The sequence below is a fragment of the Belonocnema kinseyi genome, chromosome 3 (assembly GCF_010883055.1).
Source record: "Belonocnema kinseyi isolate 2016_QV_RU_SX_M_011 chromosome 3, B_treatae_v1, whole genome shotgun sequence".
Lineage (NCBI taxonomy): Eukaryota > Metazoa > Arthropoda > Insecta > Hymenoptera > Cynipidae > Belonocnema > Belonocnema kinseyi.
In genome coordinates, this window is record NC_046659.1 from 108,156,711 (window position 1) to 108,178,520 (window position 21,810).

At 27.4% G+C, this 21,810-nt stretch overlaps 1 protein-coding gene across 5 annotated transcripts in view; it reads left to right on the forward strand.

The window, feature by feature from the left end:
* Positions 1–21,810, forward strand: part of LOC117168910 (mucin-17-like) — a 169,259-nt gene that overhangs the window by 4,206 nt on the left and 143,243 nt on the right. For all 5 annotated transcript variants that reach the window (XM_033354849.1, XM_033354851.1, XM_033354850.1 and 2 more), the window contains exon 2: positions 3,644–3,737. In XM_033354849.1, coding sequence (XP_033210740.1) covers positions 3,645–3,737 — 93 coding nt within the window. In that variant the 5' untranslated portion in view covers position 3,644. The remainder of the gene's footprint in view (positions 1–3,643; positions 3,738–21,810) is intronic.

A 21,810-nucleotide genomic window follows, 5' to 3' on the forward strand; every position in this document is an offset into this window, starting at 1 on the left:
TTAGAAATTTAAATTAGATTAAAATCAAATTTAAGAGGATTTAATTGGTTGCCTTCTCATTTAATAAATAATCATATAAGGACGTTCTTAAAAAATGAAGATTGTGGTAAAATAACATTTTCGAGACTGTAAATTATAAAATGGCCGAAATATAAATATCCCTAAATGGAGATATCCTGAATAATAGAATTTCTGGAAATCTTATGATATGGTATGATTTAAAAATCTTTAAAAATAAATTATTCGAGATCTTAAATTTGGAAATTAAAAAATTACCTAAACTAAACAGTTGAAAAGTCTTTTTAGTGATACATAAATTAAAAGAAAATATTTTCGTATTTTTTCAACATATTTTTTCTTTTTGAAGTTTATTATTTATTTATCATCATATATTCTCAGGAATTTTCAAATTCAGTAATATTGTAAACTGCCACGAATTTTATTATTCGATATTTTCTAATTGGTTTTAATTGATAAATATTCAAAAAATAAATCTAAATAGAAAATTTCTGAATTTACAGAACTGCTGAAATATAAAAATCCAATAATAAAATTACCTAAACTTATAATTACATAATTTGAAAAAACCTGAAAATGAAATTCCTGTAAGAACATTGTCCATTATAAAATGTTCGAATTTAAATAATGAAAATTTTTGTTTGCAAAAATAAATTATATTGATTAAAAACATCTGATTTTTAAATTTCATAAATCAACCATTTTCTGTCCGGAATTTTATTTTTTGGTAATTTTCAAATTCTCTAATATTAGAAACTTTCAGTTATTTTATTATTATAGATTTCATATTTCGTTAATTTTTGAATTTCAGGAATTTCTGATGTAGATTTCCTCCTTTTTCCGAAATTTTGAAGAATGGAGAATTTTATTTTTCGGAAATTTCTCAGTTATGCCATATATTTACTTAATGAAATTATTTTATTTATAGTTTTTAATTAAGATAATTTTTTTATTGCTCATACTTAGGAATTCTGTATTTCAAAAATTTTTCGGCGTTGCAAATTTTATTATAGTTATTTTTGAATTTTTTTGCAATTTTGAAACCAAATAATATTACAAGCCGCCGGGAATGTTATTATTCGGGAATTTTCCAATTTGAAAATTTCAAATTGGCGGAAATTTTCCATTTCGGATAATGTTTTGTTCGGGAATACCACAGTCACGTGAATTTTATTTTTCGGGATTTTTTATAAAATATAAATTATGATTTTTTTAAATATTATATAGAATATATTAGGATAAGTCTGTCTATAAAGAATGTATAACATATAAATTATGCTTGATGGACAGCAATTTAAATAATTTATATATGTAATAGAATTTTTAAAAATTAATTAATTGAATTTCAAATCCTATTTAACGTCCCATAATCAAGTTAATGTATAGAATTCCTAAAAATAAAAGCAACAATCCAACGAACAAGTTTAGACAGCCATCATAAAATGTTCCTATTATAATTTGAAAAAATTTCCTCTTAAAAAAATCCTAAACCAAACAATATTATTTGGACAAAAATAAAAAAAAAGAGAAAAGAAAAATGAGAAGGCAACCAATCAAATCCCCTTCCTTCTAATAATAATACAAACAAAAAGGACGAAATAAATAAAATAAAAGGAAGGGGATTTATCTGGTTGCCTTCTCATTTTCTTTCCTCTTTTTTGTTTTTGTCGAATTTTCTCAAATTGCAATATACTGTAAAATGCTTAACTTTCATTTTAAATAGACATGATGTTCGAGTTTAATATAATCGTCTTCATTTTGATCCGAATTAAACCGTTAGAATTTTTTATTTAATAAACACTTATTTTTGAATTATAAGAAATTTTAAACTGTTTTACAAGTGTTTTTTCGGAGGCAGCTGAAGAATTATATAAAAAAAACAAGAGACGAAATATCTTGTTTTTTAGAACAAACTGGGCGATTTAAATTTCTCCAAATTAAAAAAAATGTCTTAAATTTATGAGTATTTCAATGTTGTGCTTTATTTAAAAAAAAACTTGAACTTTTTTTTTAAAACCTCTATAAAGTTTTACTTAATTGTAATATTTATGAATTTCTTTTTAATTGTAATAGCGTTAATCGTTTTCTTTAAAAATCTAACATGATATTGAAAAAAGGTTTAAAATTAACTAAATTGCAGCGGTTTTTTTTAAAAATAAAAAATTATTTTAATAAAAAAGCCACCCTTAAATGGTGTGCTTTTTTATTCAACTTGTACTTCTGTAATGAATATAGCTTGTAAGTATGATGCTAACTAAATAACTTTCTTAGCCAGTAGAATTATTTTTTACCATCAAATTTTATAATTTTTATTGCACAAAATAACAGATACGAAAAAATTCTTGACACAAAAGTTTGCACGGTTTAAATCTACTAGTTTAATTCTTCAGAATATTTTTTACAAGTTCTACTCACAGAATCTAGTTTTTCAATTTTTCTCGTGAACTGTGATAGCTATCTCAAAACATTTTTCCGTATCGGTATTGTTTTAAAAAAAAGTCGAAAATTTAATTGTGAGAAAAAATAATTTTTCCGGCTACAAAAGTTATTTAGCAAGCAACAAACTTACAATAGATCTTCATTTTCGAACTACAAGTTTAAAAAAAATTGCATAAATTTAAAAGGTGGGTCTTTTAAGAAATAATTTTTTAACTTTTTAAGAAAAACCGCTGCCATTTTGTTAATTTAAAAGCCTCTTTAATTTTATGTTTGATTTTGAAAGAAGATGATGAATCCTATCAGAATCAGAAAGAAAGTAATGAATATCTTAATTAAGTCTGACTTTACAGAGGTTTAAAGGAAAACTTCTCGTTTTTTTGAAACACAAAGTACAAAATTCAAATGCACATAACTTTTTAGAATTTTTTTTCAAAGCTGAAAAATGCGCCTAGGGAAATTAAAAAAAATGTAAAAATATGAAATATGTTTAATCGGCATTGATTTAAATATTGTTCATATTTATGTATAAATTAGCTGATTGAATATCACAATCATTTAGCAAGAAATCGATTCAATCTTTATAATTCATTAATCGATTGTTTACTGATATGAAAACGTTTCTCATTGCGAAGTCTTGTTAACATGCACATGTAATAATAACGGACTTTGAACGTAAGCAAAAGTAAAAGTAAATCGATGGCAAGAAAGTATCGTAGAAAACAGGATTGGAATTTAAACAAGTGTAAATGTACAAAATTACAAAATTATAAATGTAAATAATTACTCAGTAAGCGTCATCATGTCCAGAAACAACTACAAATTTTCTTTTCTTGGGTCCAATTTACTCAAGAGAAATTGGAGCAAACATAAACCTTATTGTTAATAATAAATAATGTTGTAAAAACGATGTGCAGAATGTCTTGCCTTATGCAAAATTAAATCCATTTCTAAAAAAATAAGATATAATTTTCTAGAAAAACAGTAGTATTGCAGACAATCATGTGTAATAAAATCTAACAAGTGTTGTTAACGACCTGTTATAAATATCTCGTTACAGATTTAGAGATCAATGGAAATATTTTAAAGCAATATTTGATATTAAAATAAAATAACTTTATTTTCTGTTGATCTATCAATAGATATTATTTGAAGTTTCCTATAATTGAAAAAAAAAATTATTTTTCAGAATGGAGTTGAGGTTTTCAAGATGCTCGGTGGCTCCTTTGCTGCTGCTGCTTCTATTCGTTGCAGCAAATGCTCTTCGTGGATCTGATGTACAGGTAAATTACAAAAATATTTTTAATGCAAAAATCGAATTGTTTGTTAAAAATAGTTTTAGTTTATGTAAAATAATGAATTATCTAACTAAATAACAACCTCGTTCTATTTTAACTTTTCTACAAAAGTACGGGAAAGAATATATTTCTTGCAGGCTCATGATCCAACGGAACAAGTCAATTCGTGATAGACTGATGATAAACGATGCGTGCTTCTAATTAGCGTCTAGAACGGAAGTAATTTCGATTTTAATAAGGATATAAGGCATACTTTCAAAGGAAGTCGCAATGAGTATTTGAAAATTAAATTGTCAGTTTGTTTTACATACGTCCTTCATTTTATAAATAATAAGATTTTTGCGATAAACGTATTACTTTCTATTTATAACTTTCATTCAATTTTTCATAAAAAAATGATTTAAATAATAATTTCAAGAAGAGAGTCATAACAGAGATACATTAACTAAACACAAAATTGCTATTAAACTTTTCCCCTATTTTTTATGTCATTTTGAAATTCTAAACAAAGTTTGAGCTACATGAATTATTTATGAATGAAAAAAATAATTCCTGTTTTCAATTTGCATGCATAGTTTTATGTAAGAATATATTCTAAAATTGCCTCGGAATCTTTAAAGGGAAAGCGGATCGCTCATCCGACTAAAGCACAAGAAAAGAACGAGAAATTTCCGCAGATTGCATTGATCGATTTCTCAGGAAATTTTCTGATCGTTGCGACAATCATTTGTGAAATTTCTTGACAAAATTAAAATTTTATTATTAACTTTTGAATGGTTGATTTTCTTCTGAATTGATGCGTCCTCGGCCAGAATGCACCGAATAATTTATTTGAAACTACTTTGTTTTTGAAGATCCTGAAACATTCTCAGGACTTTCGAAACGGCAATAAAAGTCAGTAGTTGTAAATTACTTCTGATGACTTCCTCAACATTTATAATTATATCCAGTGAGATAAATTATGCCTTTCCGACTTCATTTTATAAATATGGATGATGTACAATGTGATGATTTCACTGTGGAATTTAATGAGATGTGCATTAAAATTTTTTTAAATATTGGCACGAAATTTTAATGAAGCCTCGTATTAAGTTAAAAAAATATAATTAATTATTTGAAAAACGTGCGAACTGGAAACTTCTTCTTTTGGGAACTTTTATTTACGAATATTATTCGTCACCACTTTTTATATATTTGATTACTTTAAAAAAATTTTAAAAGACTTGTGGAGAATTTTGAATTTTAAAATAAAAAATGAATACATTTGGAAATAAAAAGATGAAAATTTTAGTGCTTGAAACTAAAAATTTATTATTGCATTAAAGAGAATGATTTCAGGCCGAAAATATATATTTTTATCAAGATTAAGTATATTTATATCAAATCATTAAAGTTGAACTTAAAATATTAATTATTCATTCCTGTAGAATTAAATAAAAAATTTTTATAATTTAATTATCAGAAAGTAAAAGAGAATGACATTGAACAATTTTAAACGTAAAATTCGGACAATTTCAATTTTAAATCATGAAAAAATTTCCGGGATTAACAGCAAAATTTCCGAGAAATTTAAATATTTAAAACAGAAACTTTGTGAATTTATAAAATTGCCGCCTCCTAAAAATTTTCGAATGATTGAATACTTAACAGTAACTAATTGTTCATCATTGCATTAGCAATTTCGTAATTTTTCTATTTCGAATATTTTGTCTCTCCAAAATTTTTCAGTGACGAGAATCTTTGATTTTCGAAACTTTTTGTCATGCCCATAAATGTATTGACTATTTTTACATGAAAATGATTATAAAATTATTATAATTTTTAAGCTTTTAATTCTGAAAACAATTTAATTACTGAAATCATTAAAAAACGAAAAACATTAGAAGTTAAGTAATTTTTATTTTAAAAAGTTTAACAAACAAATAATTTCACAATGTATATTTCAAACCAATCTATTTTGGCGTTTCAATTACAACAAATAAGATAATCTAAGTCTTTATATATTTATTTTAAGCTAATTATTAGTTCAAATTTAAATCTAAAACCTATATTTTTTTAATCAACGTCTGAAATAAATATTATATTTACCAAATAAAAGTATTTGATATTATTTATTATTTAATGCATTTTAATACTTTCAATTAAGTAATTTTCCAATTCATAAATTCCCGCGACTGTTTTTTACACTTTTTTTAATGAAATTTTCTATCATAAGAAATTTTGGAATTTGTTAATATAAATTATCGGACATTTTATTTTTCGGGATTTTTCAGTCTACCAGCCAAAATTATAAAATATCCAACATCTGAAATTTTCAACACAGAAAAAATTTCAAATTATAAAATTTAGGAATCTATACACTCACAATTGTTATAATAATAAATAAATAATAAGATAAAGATGTATTTTTTTCAACTGAAAAATCCCGAAAAGTAAAATGCTGGTATCTGTAAAATACCCGAGAAAGAATATTTTCAAAATAAAAAATTTTCTAAATGATAAAATTGTCTAAATATAAAAATCCCTAATAAGAAATGTTTTATTTAATAAAATTCCTAGAAAGTTTATAATATGGGACGATTCAAACATCTTGAAAAATTTTATATTAAAATCTGAAATTCCTGAAATTATAAAATTTCCTAATTTAAAGAATTCAGAAGTTGTTACATTGATATATAAATTTTTTTCAATTCTTTATTTACTCAACATATTTTTCACTTCACTTGTTATTTTTTAGTATATTATTTATTCATTATTTGAAGCATTTCCTAATTTTCATATTTAAGAATTGTTTTAATCGAAAATTTGTATCTTTCAAGAATATAATAAAATGGAATATTTTACAATTTCGAAATTTGTCTTCGGGAATTATTTACCATCAGGCATTTTTGAAGTCGATACAATTTTGATGTCAAAAGTTCTATTATTTAAGAATTTAAGTTTTTTCGTTATTTAACAATAATTGAAAAAATATAAAATAAATCTAAATAGAAAATTCTTGAAATTATAAAATTGCCGAAACATAAAATGCCTGATAATAAGGTTACAGAAAATTTTGAAATTTCTAAATTTAAAGATTCAAGAATTGTTTTTTTTTCAGGAAATACTTCGTATTTTTGTTTTGTTTTTTGAATTCAATGTTTAAAATCGGAAATATCATAATTCGACAATTTTCTGTCGGGGATTTTATTTTTTAGGGAATTTTCAAATTGTGTAATATTAGAAAATTTCGTCAATTTTATGATTATATACTTAATTTGTATTATAATTTGAGGGATTTTCTATGTAAGATATCTTCTTTTTCAGGAATTTGGAATAATTTTTTATTTCAGGAATCTAAAAGTTAAGGGAATTTCATTTTTCGGGATTTTTCATATAATATAAAATATGAAATAATAGAAACGTCATAGACAACATATTATCATTAAAATAAAACAATTATAATAAAAATTATGGTGAATAAGCAGCGATATTAGTTGAGTAAGATCAATACGAAAAAGAGAAAAAATTAAATAATTTCACGTTTAAATAATTGCAACCCTACTGTTTCAAGTTAAAATAGCAAAAATGGTACAATATCAAAAAAGCTGAAGAATTTTAAATGCTGAGTTAAAATTGAATTTATAAAATGAAAAAAATATATCGTGCAAATAAGAGCGAAAAATGCAGAGTTTAAGTTTGCTCAAAGTATGAAATAATAATTGGGCGCGTGTTCGTCGCGCGACGGGAAGTACGCGATTTTTTTTATTACGCGAATCATGGAGCCGAAAATTGTCATACTCGTCATACTTGTCAGTCGTTATGTGGAGCTTGAACTATTTTAAGATCAGATTTCTAGACAGATTATTTCTGCCTCGTGCTCTCTGTACCACACCTTGTACGCTTTATACTAAATGGAAAAATACATGGTGGACCAATTTCACCATCTGTTTTTTTTTCAAGCTCGCGACCTTCAGAGTAGGATATGAATAAAAAGTTTTATTACGCGAATTCTAAACACTTGTGTAGAAAGTTAGGTAATTTATGTTACATAAAAATTATTTAAGATTTATTACGAGTTATGCATTTTATAATATCTGTGTGTCAGTTATAAATCTACTTTCAAAATTATTACTTGTACCCCTTTCAGAATTCATTATCTATATTTTATAGTGTATATAAATATATATTTTATAATATTTATATTATTTTAATTTTTTTTTAAATTCTTTATTATAATTGGGGTTTTGAATCAAGTATGAAACAAAGACGCAGGCTAAGCCCGCGGTTATTATTTTTTATTTAATTAATTATTATTGCAATATTTTGCTTTTAATAGTATCGATTATCTAAAACAACCGAAAAGAAAATTTTTCATCATTGATGAAAATTTATATTTGAAATGAATTATCTTCAACCAAAGATGAATTTTCGACTAAAATGATGAATCCTTAACCAAAAAAAGGTTAATGCATTACCACATAGTTTTATTTTTTCCTAGAAAATAAAAAAATCTCCACCTTGAAAATTTAGGTTCATTTTTGGTTTACACAAACTTTTAAACAAACGAACAATGTTTTCTAACAAAATAGCTCAATGTTCGACCAAACGGTTGTCTTTTCCTCCAAAAAATTAAAATAAGTTTTTAACCAAATTGTTCATTTTTTATGTAAAAAAATCAATTTTATACAAAACTGGAATAGATAAATTTTCTCTCAAAAAATAAATTTTTAACAAAAATAATGAATTTTCAACAAAAGAAAAACGAATTATTAAAAATGGCTGAATTTTCAACTAAGAAATACAAATTTTGAAATAAAGACACGAAATTTTAACAGAATAGTTAAATTTTCCACTACAATTAATTATAAATTTTAACAAAAATGGAATAGCTCAATTTTCACTTAAGGAATTAATTTTTTAACTGAAACATACGTATTTTTCGCAACAATAGAAAAATATTTTTAAACAATGTAACAGTCAATACGCCAAACAAAGCAGATTTTAATTTTAATGTATAGAATTCCTTAAAATAAAACTAAGAATTTTTTAACAAAAATAAAAGAGAGGGAAGAAATTAAAAAAAGAGAATAAAGGGTATTTTTTTGGTTGGCCTTCTCATTCCCTTTCCTCCTTTTTTTTTGTCAAAAACTTTTTTTCTTTTCCAGGAAAAAATATATTTTTCAAATTAAAATAGGAAAATTTTATGGTGTTTTTCCACATTTGGTAGTTAGATTCTTGTTTTTATTTTTAGGATTTCTATACATTAACTATATTGTTGGACTTTAAACAAAAAAAAATAATTTCTAACTAAACTGTTTGTAATTTAAACTAAAGTTCTCTACTGATGAAGACAAATTTTAAACCTGAAATGAAATATATTTATTTAGAATTCGAAAAATAACTTTTCGGTTAAAAAAATCAATTTTCGATTGAACCGATAAGTTTTTAGACGAAGAGATTAATTTTTAAATCATGCTTAATATTTTAAATAATTTACCAGATAATTTGAATGTTTTTATTTAACCTTGCTGGAATATTTGAAATTTAATCAGAGCTACGTCGTTGAAACTTCTTCCACCTGTACTCGCTCATTTCTATATTCTAAAATTCCTCTATTTCGCCACCCCGTCACTTCTCGTTTGATCGACTCTTCCCCCACCTCCATTCCTCAACCTAGACTTTGCCTCCCCTACTCAATATCACTTTTCTTTTTTCGTATTATTTCGCCTACTTTACCTGCCTCGTTTCCCCTAATTCCCCTTCCCTTATTATTCCTCACTTCCCTTAATCCCACTAATTTTTTCTAATTTTCTCTATTTCGCAGCCCCTTATTTTCCGTCACTTCCCATATCTCTCTCATTCCAACTATTTTACCTTCACTTATTTCCTCTAATTTGACGTAACTCCCCTCCCCTCATTACCCTCCACTTCACCTACTCCCTTTCTCCTCCCTTCCTCGTGTTTCCCTGACCTAATTTTTTCTACTGTTTCTCCATTAATTTCCCCTTGCTTCCCCTAATCTGCCCTTATTACCTATGATTCACTCTACTACCTCCCCTTTCTTCATTTCAAATACCGCCCTCCCTTTGTCCTACCTCCGTCTAACCTAACTTTTCTACTTTTCTTTTCCTTACTTCCCCTACTTTTTCTTGAGTTATATATCCAGACTTCCACTATTTTCCATACTTTTACACTCCTCCTTTTGCTTAATCTAGTCTCATAATTTCCTCTCTCTTCTCCTGCTTCACCTCTCTTTGTTTTCCCTTACATCCACTGCTTCCCCTCTTTCAATATTTTCTCACAATGATTGCGAGTTTGTCGACACATATCGTTACACTACTTTTTTCAGATAGGATAATGATTTCCTTTAATAGTGTTTTTAAATAAATAATGATTCGAATGATTGATTTAAATTAATTTAAATTATATACAGGGTGTTTCATACTCAATTGTCCTGTCTTATATGGCTGTATACAAATGAAAATAATAAATCGAAAATTAATTTTCAAAAAATCAGTTCAATTTGTAGTTTTTGAATTATGAAATATTTAGTTCTGACTGGTCAGGAGAAAGGTATAAACACACGTGCGAATGAGAGTGGGAGTCAAACGCAGTGTGATTGAGGAGAGCGCTGAAGTAGGGTTTGCGATGGGACAACAGCGGTCAGCACTCTAAACTCTACATTTATACTGCACTCCAGATTGGTCCAGCCTAAATATTTTCATAACTCAAAAACTTAATCTTTAACTAATTTCTGGAAAAGGAATTTCTTATTTATTTATTTTATTTAGGTACATTTATACAGGATGTCTTAGACTCAAGTGTCCGGACGTGTACAGCTGTATGCAAATACAAAAATAAAATCAAAAATCCCTGTTCCAAAATTCAGTTGAAATTGCAGTTTTTGATTCATCGAGTATTTAGGCTAAAGAAATCATTAGTGTGATATAAACAGACGTGCGAATGAGAGCGGGAGTCGAACGCGGTGTGATTGACGAGAGCACCGAGGTAGGATTTGCGATGCGATATCAGCGGTTGGTATACTACTTTGGAAAAGGAATCTTCGAACAATTTTCTTATTTATATTCAGCTATACAAGGTGTCCCAAACTCAAGTTTCCGGACTTATGCAGCTATATAAAAATATTTAAATTAAATCGAAAATTCCTTTTCAAAAAATCAATTGAAGTTTTAGTTTTTGAGTTAGAAAATATTTATTCTGGACCAATCAGGAGCGTAGTATAAATAGACGCGTGTACGTGAGTGAGAACAGTGATAATAAAGAAAGAGCCGAAGTGGGGATAGCGGCGGGAGAATAGCGGTCACTACACTCTGTTGTACTCCCGCTCGCTCACGCACGACTGTTTTTACCGCGCTTCTGATTGGTCCAGCTTAAATATTTTATAACTCAAAAACTAAAACTCCAAATTATTTATGGAAAAGGAATTTTCGATTTATTTTTTTTATTTTTATACAGCCATATAACTCCGGACACTTGAGTCTAGGACAGCCTGTATAAGTCGAAACACTTAAATCTGGGACACCGGGTATATGGTCACCCGGTAGTGCACAATTTATTTCAATAGAAAGTAAAAAGTTCAATGTATTTATTGAACGTGATGCGCAAGTAGGCATACAAATGCAAGTAGACAAACTGCAACGAATTAATGTCTTTCAAAGAGAATAGATTCATTGTCAATTACTTTAGACAATATAGTCTCGGGTCAAACCAAATATAAATTTATTTAGAGACAATGTATTTATAATTATGGTTCATTAAACTAAAAGGTATTAAATGCTTGAGTCATTATCACGATGGATAATTGCTAATTAGAGTTCGGGATTCAAGCATGGTAATAAACACGTGATTGTTGTAAAAACATATTAAAGTTTGAAGCTGTTATAATTCATCTTAAGAGGTCCTATAAAATTTTATTATTACTAAAATGTATATAATATAAATCAATATTTATAATTATTTATCAATGATAATAAAAGTTATTCTGTTTAAATTAATGTAATGATAATATATAATACAATTTATAATTACTATTTATTTAATTCCAAGCCGTTTTTAAATTTAAAAAATTAATATTGATTTTCAATTTTACTGAAAATTCATATCCTAACTACATTATTCATATATAATATGGTTATACAGTATATAGACAATTGGGCCGTTGTCTTTTAAAATACCAAATTTTGACGAAAAATGCTAACATAAGCTAAATTTTGTTCAAAATCTTTAGTTTAATGTTTGAGTTCAAATATTTTTTTCCAGTAAATCTTCTCTAAAATTGATAACCCCTCCTAGTGGAAAAAGCGAGTATAACGTACAATTAAAAAAAAAGGTTCGACTTTTTTATATAAATGCATGTTTTATTAAACGTAGAGATTTTTCTATAAACCGTCAAATAGTCCCAAATTAAACAAAGATTGCGAATTTAATGACTCTTAATGACAAATTAAATGCTGATTATAATATGAGAAAACTTTGATTTTTTGTATAAAAGAAATATCGATTACAAACGCTAACATAGCATAAAAAAAGTCTGGTGGAAAACGTTAACATAAACATAATTTTACGTAAATTGTACAAATGCATCGTAAATTATAATGTTATTTAAAAATGTATTTTTAACGTAAATAAATGTAAATAATATATAGTAAAGCAATATAAATGAATTACATGTCTTCCTTGAAATCCCATGACTTTTTGAGGGAAAAAAATCTACAAAATTGTTTTATAACAATTCTAAGTTGTAAAAATTTTTACTATTTAATAATTTTGGTTTCAAATAAATATCTGGTGGAAATAACGATAACATTTCCGGTATAAATATGAAAAAAAAAACAAGAATGGTAAATCTAATGACTCTAAATGATAATTTTATAAGTAATTAAAATTTAAAAAGTCTTGCGATTTTTTAAATTAAAAATATTAAGTTTCAACGAAAACTGCAAACTTAAAATAACGAAAAAAACGTTTCTAAATTGTAAATCTTCTTTGATATAAAATGATTTTTGTTTGTAAAAACTTTTTCTTTCGGAATACGTTAACCTCACCTTAAATGGCTCAAAATTGGTATATCTTCTTTGAAATCTATAACAATTTAAGTGAAAAGCACGATAATAACCTGCAATTTTTAAAAACTAATTAATCATCTTTAAAAGCGAAAGACTTTTTAAATAAAAGTACCGATTTTCAATAAAAAAAGAATGTGAGTTTAATGTCTTCGGATGATAAACGTAAATGTAATCTTGCCTTTTTCAAAATTGTCACCACCATCTTAACAGATAATTATGTAAGTTTTTTCAATCTATCTTTAAGTCTATTCCTTTTTCACTATAATGCTTGATTTCCGGTTGCAAATGCCATCATAACCTGAAATGGTTTAAAATATTTAAATATGTTTCAAAACGTTTTAATTATTTATTTAAAAAAAATAAAAACACCAATTTCTAATAAAAAGGCTATCAAGTGAATATTCTAAACTTTCTTCTAATTATGATCTGATTTTTGTTTAAAAATACCAATTTCCGAAGTAAAGAACCAACATAGCCTAAAATTGTTGAAAAATTTAAATTTCTTTGTAAACCTTAAGGTTTTAAAATAAAAAGTCAGATTTCCAGAGAAAAACGCAAATACAATCCGAAATTTTTCAAGCTTGTTAATCTTATTGTAGTAAACAACAATAATTTAATTACAACCCGAATATTTTTTGTTTGAAATTAAAAATTTCAGGTGAAACAGGCCAACCTAACCTAAGTTTCTGGCGAAAATGATAAAAATTCTTTTTGATCTAATAATTTTTTATTGAAAATAGCTGTTTTTCGGCCGAAAAATACTAACAGAACAAAAAATTATTTAGATATGTTATCAATCTTCTTCCAAAAATAATTATTCTTTCTTTAAATAACAATAATAGCATCAAATGCCAACGTTACCTATCATTTTTTTAAACTTTTAAATCCTTTAAACATAATGAATTTAAAAAATATATATTTTCCTAAATTTATTAGATGAATTAAAATGATTAAACTAACAGTGCAAAACTTTTAAAGACACAAATGTTTCTATATTCTTATAATGTTTTTTCATAATTTTATTATTTGAATTTTACCAAGAAAATGAAAATCATTTTTAGTTAGTGCCTACACGGAAAGAAATTTCAAGTGATTAATTCACGGAACTGCTCCTTCATTTATCACATCTTAGACGTGAGAATTAAGATCTCAGAACACTTCCTTTTAAAGCAACGGTCTTTGATTTGAAAGCAAGGGTTGCGAGATCTAAGTTCTCGCGCCAAAGATTTGATGAAATCGATGAGCACTTCTGTAAATTAATCTCTTTAAATTACTCTCCGTGTATAATCACAAAATTGTATTCCGTTTTGCAATTCAGTAAAACACATGATTACTCTTCTAAATTTTTAAAGATATGAATTACAATATAAGAAATTCACAGTGTCTTATTACATTTTGTGTAAGTCACTTAACTGTTCCCACGTAACTCTGAAAACAATATACGAAAAAGATAAATATAGTAGTGAAAATAATTTCCGTCTTTACACTAGTAATAGAAAATAATTGAAACTTGTTTAAAATTTACGATTAGAACCATAAACAAACTACTCTCCCGCATTGTTTCATCCAAATACAAAGAACTTTCATAAAGACTTTTGATCAACTCACGATAACTTTGATAAATTACCTTCATGCATCTAATAAGGCTTCTCATATTTTTATCCGACACCATACCATCTGAAGTAGGAGCATTAGATTAAAATGAAAAAATTGATAAAAAAAAATAGCGAGTGGAAAATACACCGATCGTAAAATGAACATTAATGGTCTCTTTGCACCCGGGAACCAATAATAATTCACAAAGGCTTGGACGTAAAGTGCAGAACTGTAATTGTTATGATTATTTTACTGGACCGCATACTTAGTGGTCTTTCCATTGTACACTTGTTTTACAATCTTAGTTTTTCTTTGACCTTTAATATTGCTGTCAATATAAATATAAAAAATTTTTCTCATTTTTATAGGAGCTGTAATAATTACAAACGAAAAAATTAGTTCAAGTCACTTTAATCCTTTACCACTCAGCCAATCTCGTCTCATCTCGTCTCCACTCTCGACCTAAATATCGTCTTGAGTATCTTTTCTCCTAAATTGTCTCGTCTCGAGTCCATTCATTATTCTTGTTTCCGATCTTGCATCAAGTATCATACATTCTCAAATTTTAGCTAAAAACTTGTCTCGAATATCGTCTAGAGTATCTTGAGTCGTATCTCGAAAATTGTGTCAAATCCCGATTTTCATCTCGAGTGTTACCCGGAGTCTCGAATTTCACATGGAATATCCCTACAGACCTTGAATCTCGTCTCGAGTTTCTAATCTCTTCTAGAATCTCGTCTCGAGTCTCGAATCCGCCTCGAGTATCCCATCACGTCTCGAGTCTTGAGCCTCGCCTCAGGTCTGGAATATAGTCTTGTGTATGGAATTTCATCTCGAGTCTTGAATTTCGTCTCGAGCCTCATCTTATCCTCTTTTTTATCCTTATCCTCTTTTGTATCCGTATCCTCTTATCTCGAGTCTAGAATCTTGCCTTGAGTCTTATCATGAGTTCTATTTTTAAACTTGTCTCGAATCTGTTCTCAAATCTCAAATTTATTCTCATACTAAGTCCTATCTCGAATCTCGTCTCGATTATCCTAAAATAAAGACGGATGGACGACATCCTAGCGAAACTAAGGGCCTCTAACCGAGGCTACAAACTCTAAAGATAATAATGGGACACACAAATGCTGAATAAAGTATAATATATAATATGTTTAAATTTAGATAATGATTTATAGTTAGGAAAAGGATTTCAATTATTAAAGTCATTGTTGTTCCTATCTGTTAAAACTAGCAGGTGTCTACAATTGCAACCTTTCTCTCTTATTGATGTTCAATTATATTTCTACTCTGTAATTTACATTTGGCACGAGCACCGGATTCTTGTTATTACGATTGGCACATGTTCGCAATCCAGACGTCCTCGAGAAAGGATAATTTGATCCATGTAATATTTTTTGTAGAAAGTACCTTTTTTATTTGATTTAATATTTGAGAAAGCAGGATCAAGTCTATATTCACCTTGGAAGATTAAAATTGGACAAAATTATTTTAAATTAAAGAATGTCGATGTTGAGTAATTTTAAGTTGAAATTTAAAAGACTGGCAGAATTCCAAAACCATATAGTTTAAATATTTTCAGATTAGAATTTGTGAAATGTTTCACTCAAAATTCCAAATAAATTTAAATTGCATATTTCTAATTGAAACTGTTAAAAATTAACAAATTGAAAACCAAACACTTTTAGGTATAAATAATTTTTAATTCTAAGCCTTAAATATTACATTATTTCAAAGAATCGTTTCAAATAGAAAGTAGTTGCAAATGGAATACACGGCAATTTAAAAAAACCATTTACTATGGATCGTTTGAAATTAATTGAATCCGAACTTTATTTAAAACTTAAAAAATGTTTCTTATTCAGAATTGTGATATTACAAATTTTTTCATTATCAAACTCTTGAAAATTTCAATTTTATAGTTACTATCTACTTTGATACTGAGTTATTAATTTTAAATAACTCTATTTTCATTTCTTCTGATTTTAAACAACACAATTTTTAGCTGTTTAATTAAAAATTGTTTTATATTCTACACTTCCTTTAGAATTATCATGTATTCTTAAAATTTTACAATAAAATAATTTTCAATGTGCACTGATGATTGTTTTAAATCTTTAAATAAAAATAAGACAATATGGAGAGATTAAATTGAACTTAGAACTAAAATAAACAAAAGATAATTGCTATATTAAAAAATTACCATTTAAAAAAATGGATTAAGCTTTAACCAAATAGTAGAATTTTGAAGCAAAAATGTAAATTTGTAACCAAAAAGATAAAATTTTGTACTAAAAGAGGTGAATTAACACACAATATAGCTGCATTATCAACCAAATAGTGCATTTTTCTATAAAAAGAAGAATTGTCAACAAATTGAAACAATGACTTAAGCCTTTAACTAAAAAGGATAAGCTTTTTAGTAATAATAGAAAGACCACATTTTTAATTCAAAAAATTAAACTTTCACCGAAAAGAAAACGAAATTTTAACGAAAGATTCCAATGTTTAACCAAAAAGATTAAAGGATAAATTTCCAACTGAAATTAGGCATCTTCATAAAAAAATGAATGATTAAGAAATTAGTTTAACTTTCAACAAAATAAAAGAAATTCCAAAACAAAAAAGATTTATTTTTAATTAAATGTTTGATTTTCATCGGTGAAATAATTATTTACAATACAAAATAGAAGTCATATTTTCAGTTAGTGAAAATATTTTCAATTTAAAAACGAGTATTCGATCAAAAAGTTTCTTTTTTTATCAAAGAAGCAAATTTTTAACAAATCACGAGAATTTTCTACCAAATAGTCGAATATTAAACAGGAAAAGAAACTTACTATCATAAATATAATAAGAATAATATAGATACATTTACAAGAAGAAAGAATGAAACAAAAACAGTTAAAAAATGTTTGGAGTACCTATGTAAATTTCTCCGAATTATCTGGATTACTCTGGATTACAATTTAATTTCTTTGATTACATAACTGTCTTTAAATTAGTTGGATTACAAGTTGATTACGGACGATTATATGTGGATTATTTTGAATTATTAAACTAGATTACCAGTTCTGATATCCAAACAGTTCTTTTTTTTATAGAAAAGGTATTTCTAACTTTTGGAAAGGGCATTTTAAACAAAATTTCGATAGAATCGAGCTACATTAAAAAAATATACAATATACTAGCTAAGATTTCAATAAACAACACCTTTGGATTCGTCTGTAAAATATCTATGTGCTCTTTTTTATTTCTTCAATTATTTATCGAACAATATAAACATTTAATAATAATTCCAAACATTCCAAACGATGATTAGCAGAAAAAGGATCCAATCCAAAAACGAGAAACACCTTTGGATTCATTTCCGAAATAGTTGTGTATTTTCAAAACATTTTTTAAACAATTGTATATTAAAAAAAAAATTTAATTGTTATAAAAAATTAAAAATTCGATTGAAAAAACAAAACGACCTTTGGATCCGTTTCGAAAATATCTAAGTGGCTTTTTTAAAAAATCTCGGTAATAATTTTTCTGCATCATTTGACATAAGCTTACACTTGGTCGGCGCTCCATATGGATTTGAAACTTTTGTAATAAATTATAAACAAACTAAACCTGCTTTTCGCTAAAAATTAAAATTTGCGAGGTAATTTGTCACTAATGCCATCAAACCGCAATCCGATAATAAAACATAGCTGATTATTTTACATGTGCAATCAGCCGTCCATTAGCAAATCCAGACTAGAAATCATTCGAGTTCTTAAATGGCATATAAGGATCATGGACGGTCTCCTGGCAACCTTTGATCCGTAATATAAAGCTTGTATCCGTGCCAGCATGAAAAAAAAGACATAAAAACTTTCCACGCACAAAGATTGCGGACGATATAAATAATATATATATATATGTCAAATTCGAAAGGAGAACTTTCGACAGATCGCATCACGGGGAAGGTTATAAATTATGATAAAGTCCTTGCACCGATTGCCTCTTCCTTGCGAAATTCTTCCTCTTTCTGACTTCTAGTCACTGGTCACTACCAGGGACATAATTGCTAAATAAAACAGCGAATATCAGAGAAATATTTAAATTAATTGTTTAATTAAAATAAATTTTCATAAAATATTCTTCATTTATCTAGATACAAATATTGTTAGAAAGATGCCAAAGATATTGGTCAAAATTTCATGGCAGCACAAAACTATTTAATAAAACAAAAAACCAACAAAGACTATAAAAGACTTTGTAAAACTATTATCGATTCTGGAATACGATAATTGTTTTGTTTTTAAACAATAAATGATCTAAAATGGTTTCTAAATAGTCCTTTGCTGGGGTAATATGCACAGGATTTCTTCTACAGTTTAAACAAAATATTGTCCATAAGGGATACATTTAAAATATTTATATCAGCTGTCTTATTATTCTTTAAGTTCCTTTAATCCTTTAATCTTAAAGACACTAATTCTTTCAACCGGTTCTGTTACTTCGCCCACGTCATAAATTATTGTATCCTTCCTTGTTATCCTTGAAAACTTGCTAATAAAATAATTCCTTGTTTTCTTCGAAACAGTTTTCCAGTTTCTTTTCTTCTTCCGCTTGGATTTTATCCTTGCTTTCTTTCACTGATATTTTTGCTTTTTTGGCCTTGACCTTGTAAATATTTTGTCGCCTAATTTTGACAGGCATTGTCAAGACCCGTAATAATAATTTGTTTGTTTATATACACTTGTGTCTTTCCGTCAAGTGCTAAGCAGATTTCATCATTCCACCAAGCATCCCTAGTCATTCTTTCTATAAGCGCAGTACCACACACTCCAGCTGTATTCCCAGCAATCCTTTCCTGAAACATTGCGCATATGCCCTTTATGATTCGATTGTTTATTAGCGTCTCCGAAGATGTTTCCGTTAAGCTGTCCGTTTATTTTTTGTGTAAGTTCTATTCGCCTTTCTGATTTCTGTAAATTATCTGTCTTCTTTTAGGGCCTGTTTTAACTGTTTAGTTTTCCTGCGCCATAAATCATACAAGCTATTTTTTTTAACTGAGAAATAATGATCCATTTCACATTTATAAAATCTCATTGCCCCTGTATCTCTTGCTAGCTATCTTAGTCTTTCATTCGCAGAAACAAAGTCAAATCTGTTGTGGTTACCTCATCAGCACCAGGTGTGCATGTCTATCATTTTATGCATAAATAAGTATTTCTCATAAACAAGCCCTGTTCTAAGAACAAGCTAACCAATCAGTCTCCATTGTTATTTGTTTTTGGATCTCCGAATCACCCAGTACCATTTCCATACCTTCGCGCTGGACTCAACCCATCCATCCATATCTGCTAGTAGAAATATTATTTTTCCATGATCGCAAGTGCCTATAGTATCATTTAAAGTATCCCAGAAGGCATCTTTTTTCTGACTTCTTTTACTATCAACTGGGGCGTAACAAGCTATGATAAATGATGTTTTGATTACTACTTTCATTCTAACCTACAACAATCTGAGAGATACAAATTTGTGCCCCTCGAGATTCTATTCTGCTCTTTCGTTCATAATCAGATCAACTTCTTAGGAAAAGCATGATTCGCTATCTTCTCCTAACCATCGAAGTTGGTCTCTCATTCATAATCAGACCAACTTCTTAGCGAATCACGTTTTTGCTAAGAAGTTGGTCTATTTTTGAATGCGAGAGCAAAACAGAATATAAAGGGACATAGATTTATATCTCTCAGATTGATGTGGGTTAGAATGATAAATAGTCTTTTGATAACCACTTTCATTTTAACCTACAACAATCTGAGAGATACAAATTTGTGCCTCTTGACATTCTGCTTTGCTCCCTCGTTCATAATCAGACCGACTTTTTAGGAAAAACGTGATTCGCTATCTACTCCTGATCATAGAAGTTGCTCTCTCAATCATAATCCATCCAAATTCTTAGCGAAACACATTTTGGTTAAGAAGTTGGTCTGTTTTTGAATGTGAGAGCAAAAGAATATAAAGGGGCATAGATTTATATCTCTCAGATTGTTATAGGTTAGAATGATAAATAGTCTTTTGATTACCACTTTCATTTTAACTCACAACAATCTGAGAGATACAAATTTATACACCTTGACATTCTGTTTTGCTATTTCATTTATAATCAGAGCAACTTAGCAAAAACGTGATTCGCTATCTACTCCTGACTATAGTTCAGGTATCTAGTAATTTTATTTCTTTAGAATGATTCTGACCCTCCAGAATCACGAATACTCTGTTTCTATTGTTTCTCCTGATTCATTTTCTCTTGGCAATTAATTATGATATTCTCATCATAATCATCAGCATTGTCTGTATTTTGGATGAAATTTAAAAGACTACTCGGATGGGATTGAGCTTCAGCAAACATTTTAAGGGTGTAAAAATGTTCGTCAGCCAACTATTTTGGTCTTAAATTGAAAAAGTTGGAGTATGTTCACAATTTGTTAGACCATTATTTTCACTTGAATATTCTATGCACTACCATCCATATTAGTCAAAAATTCGAATAATTGACTCTTACCGACTTCTTTCCATAAAAAGATAATTATGGGAGTTGTAGCATTTTCAAAATCCAAAAAACTAATTAAAATGGAAATGTTAAGCCCAGTAACGTACAATATGAACAAAAGGCAAAAAATGAAATAACCTACTTTTTATAAGCCCTAGAAGATTATCATAATAACTTTTGAATTTTCTCGATATATAAAAGAATTAAATTTCGATCTCACAAAAAAATTATGAACAATTAAAAATTCTGGGTTGCGGTTAAACTATACAAGATACGAAAAAAGATAAGTTACAAAGATTGTGCATTTAAAAAAGAACAACAAAATCTCTTCTGAATAAATTTTTAATAGAAAACGTAGTTTTTTTATTCGTAAAAAATTTAAAATTTTTTGACAAACGACACAAGGTACAAAAAAATCAATAAGAAAAATTTCTTCACAAAAAAAAACAGCTTTAAATTTGCCATTAATAATTTTTTGAAAGAGCACGTAGTTTTTGTTTTATTCGCGAAAAATATAATTAAAAATAAAAAAATTAAATTTTTAAAAAAAACTACACAAGAGACGAAAAAACGAGATGACAAGAATTGAGTGGCCAGAAACGAAAAGGGTCCTAACGCTCGAAAACGCGAAAAAGTATTGTGCGAACGTCTTGTTATATTAAAATTTCGAAATTCAAAAAATGAAATTTATGAAAATATTTTCTTGTAGAGAATGACAAGATGGAACTTTTTTTTTTTTAGAGTTTTTCAATCTGATTTATATTTTCGATAATAAAAGGGAAAAAGTGATTAGAAAATGTTGCCAAATTTAATTATTTTTTGAAACATAAATCGTCTCAACTCAAACAAATATTAT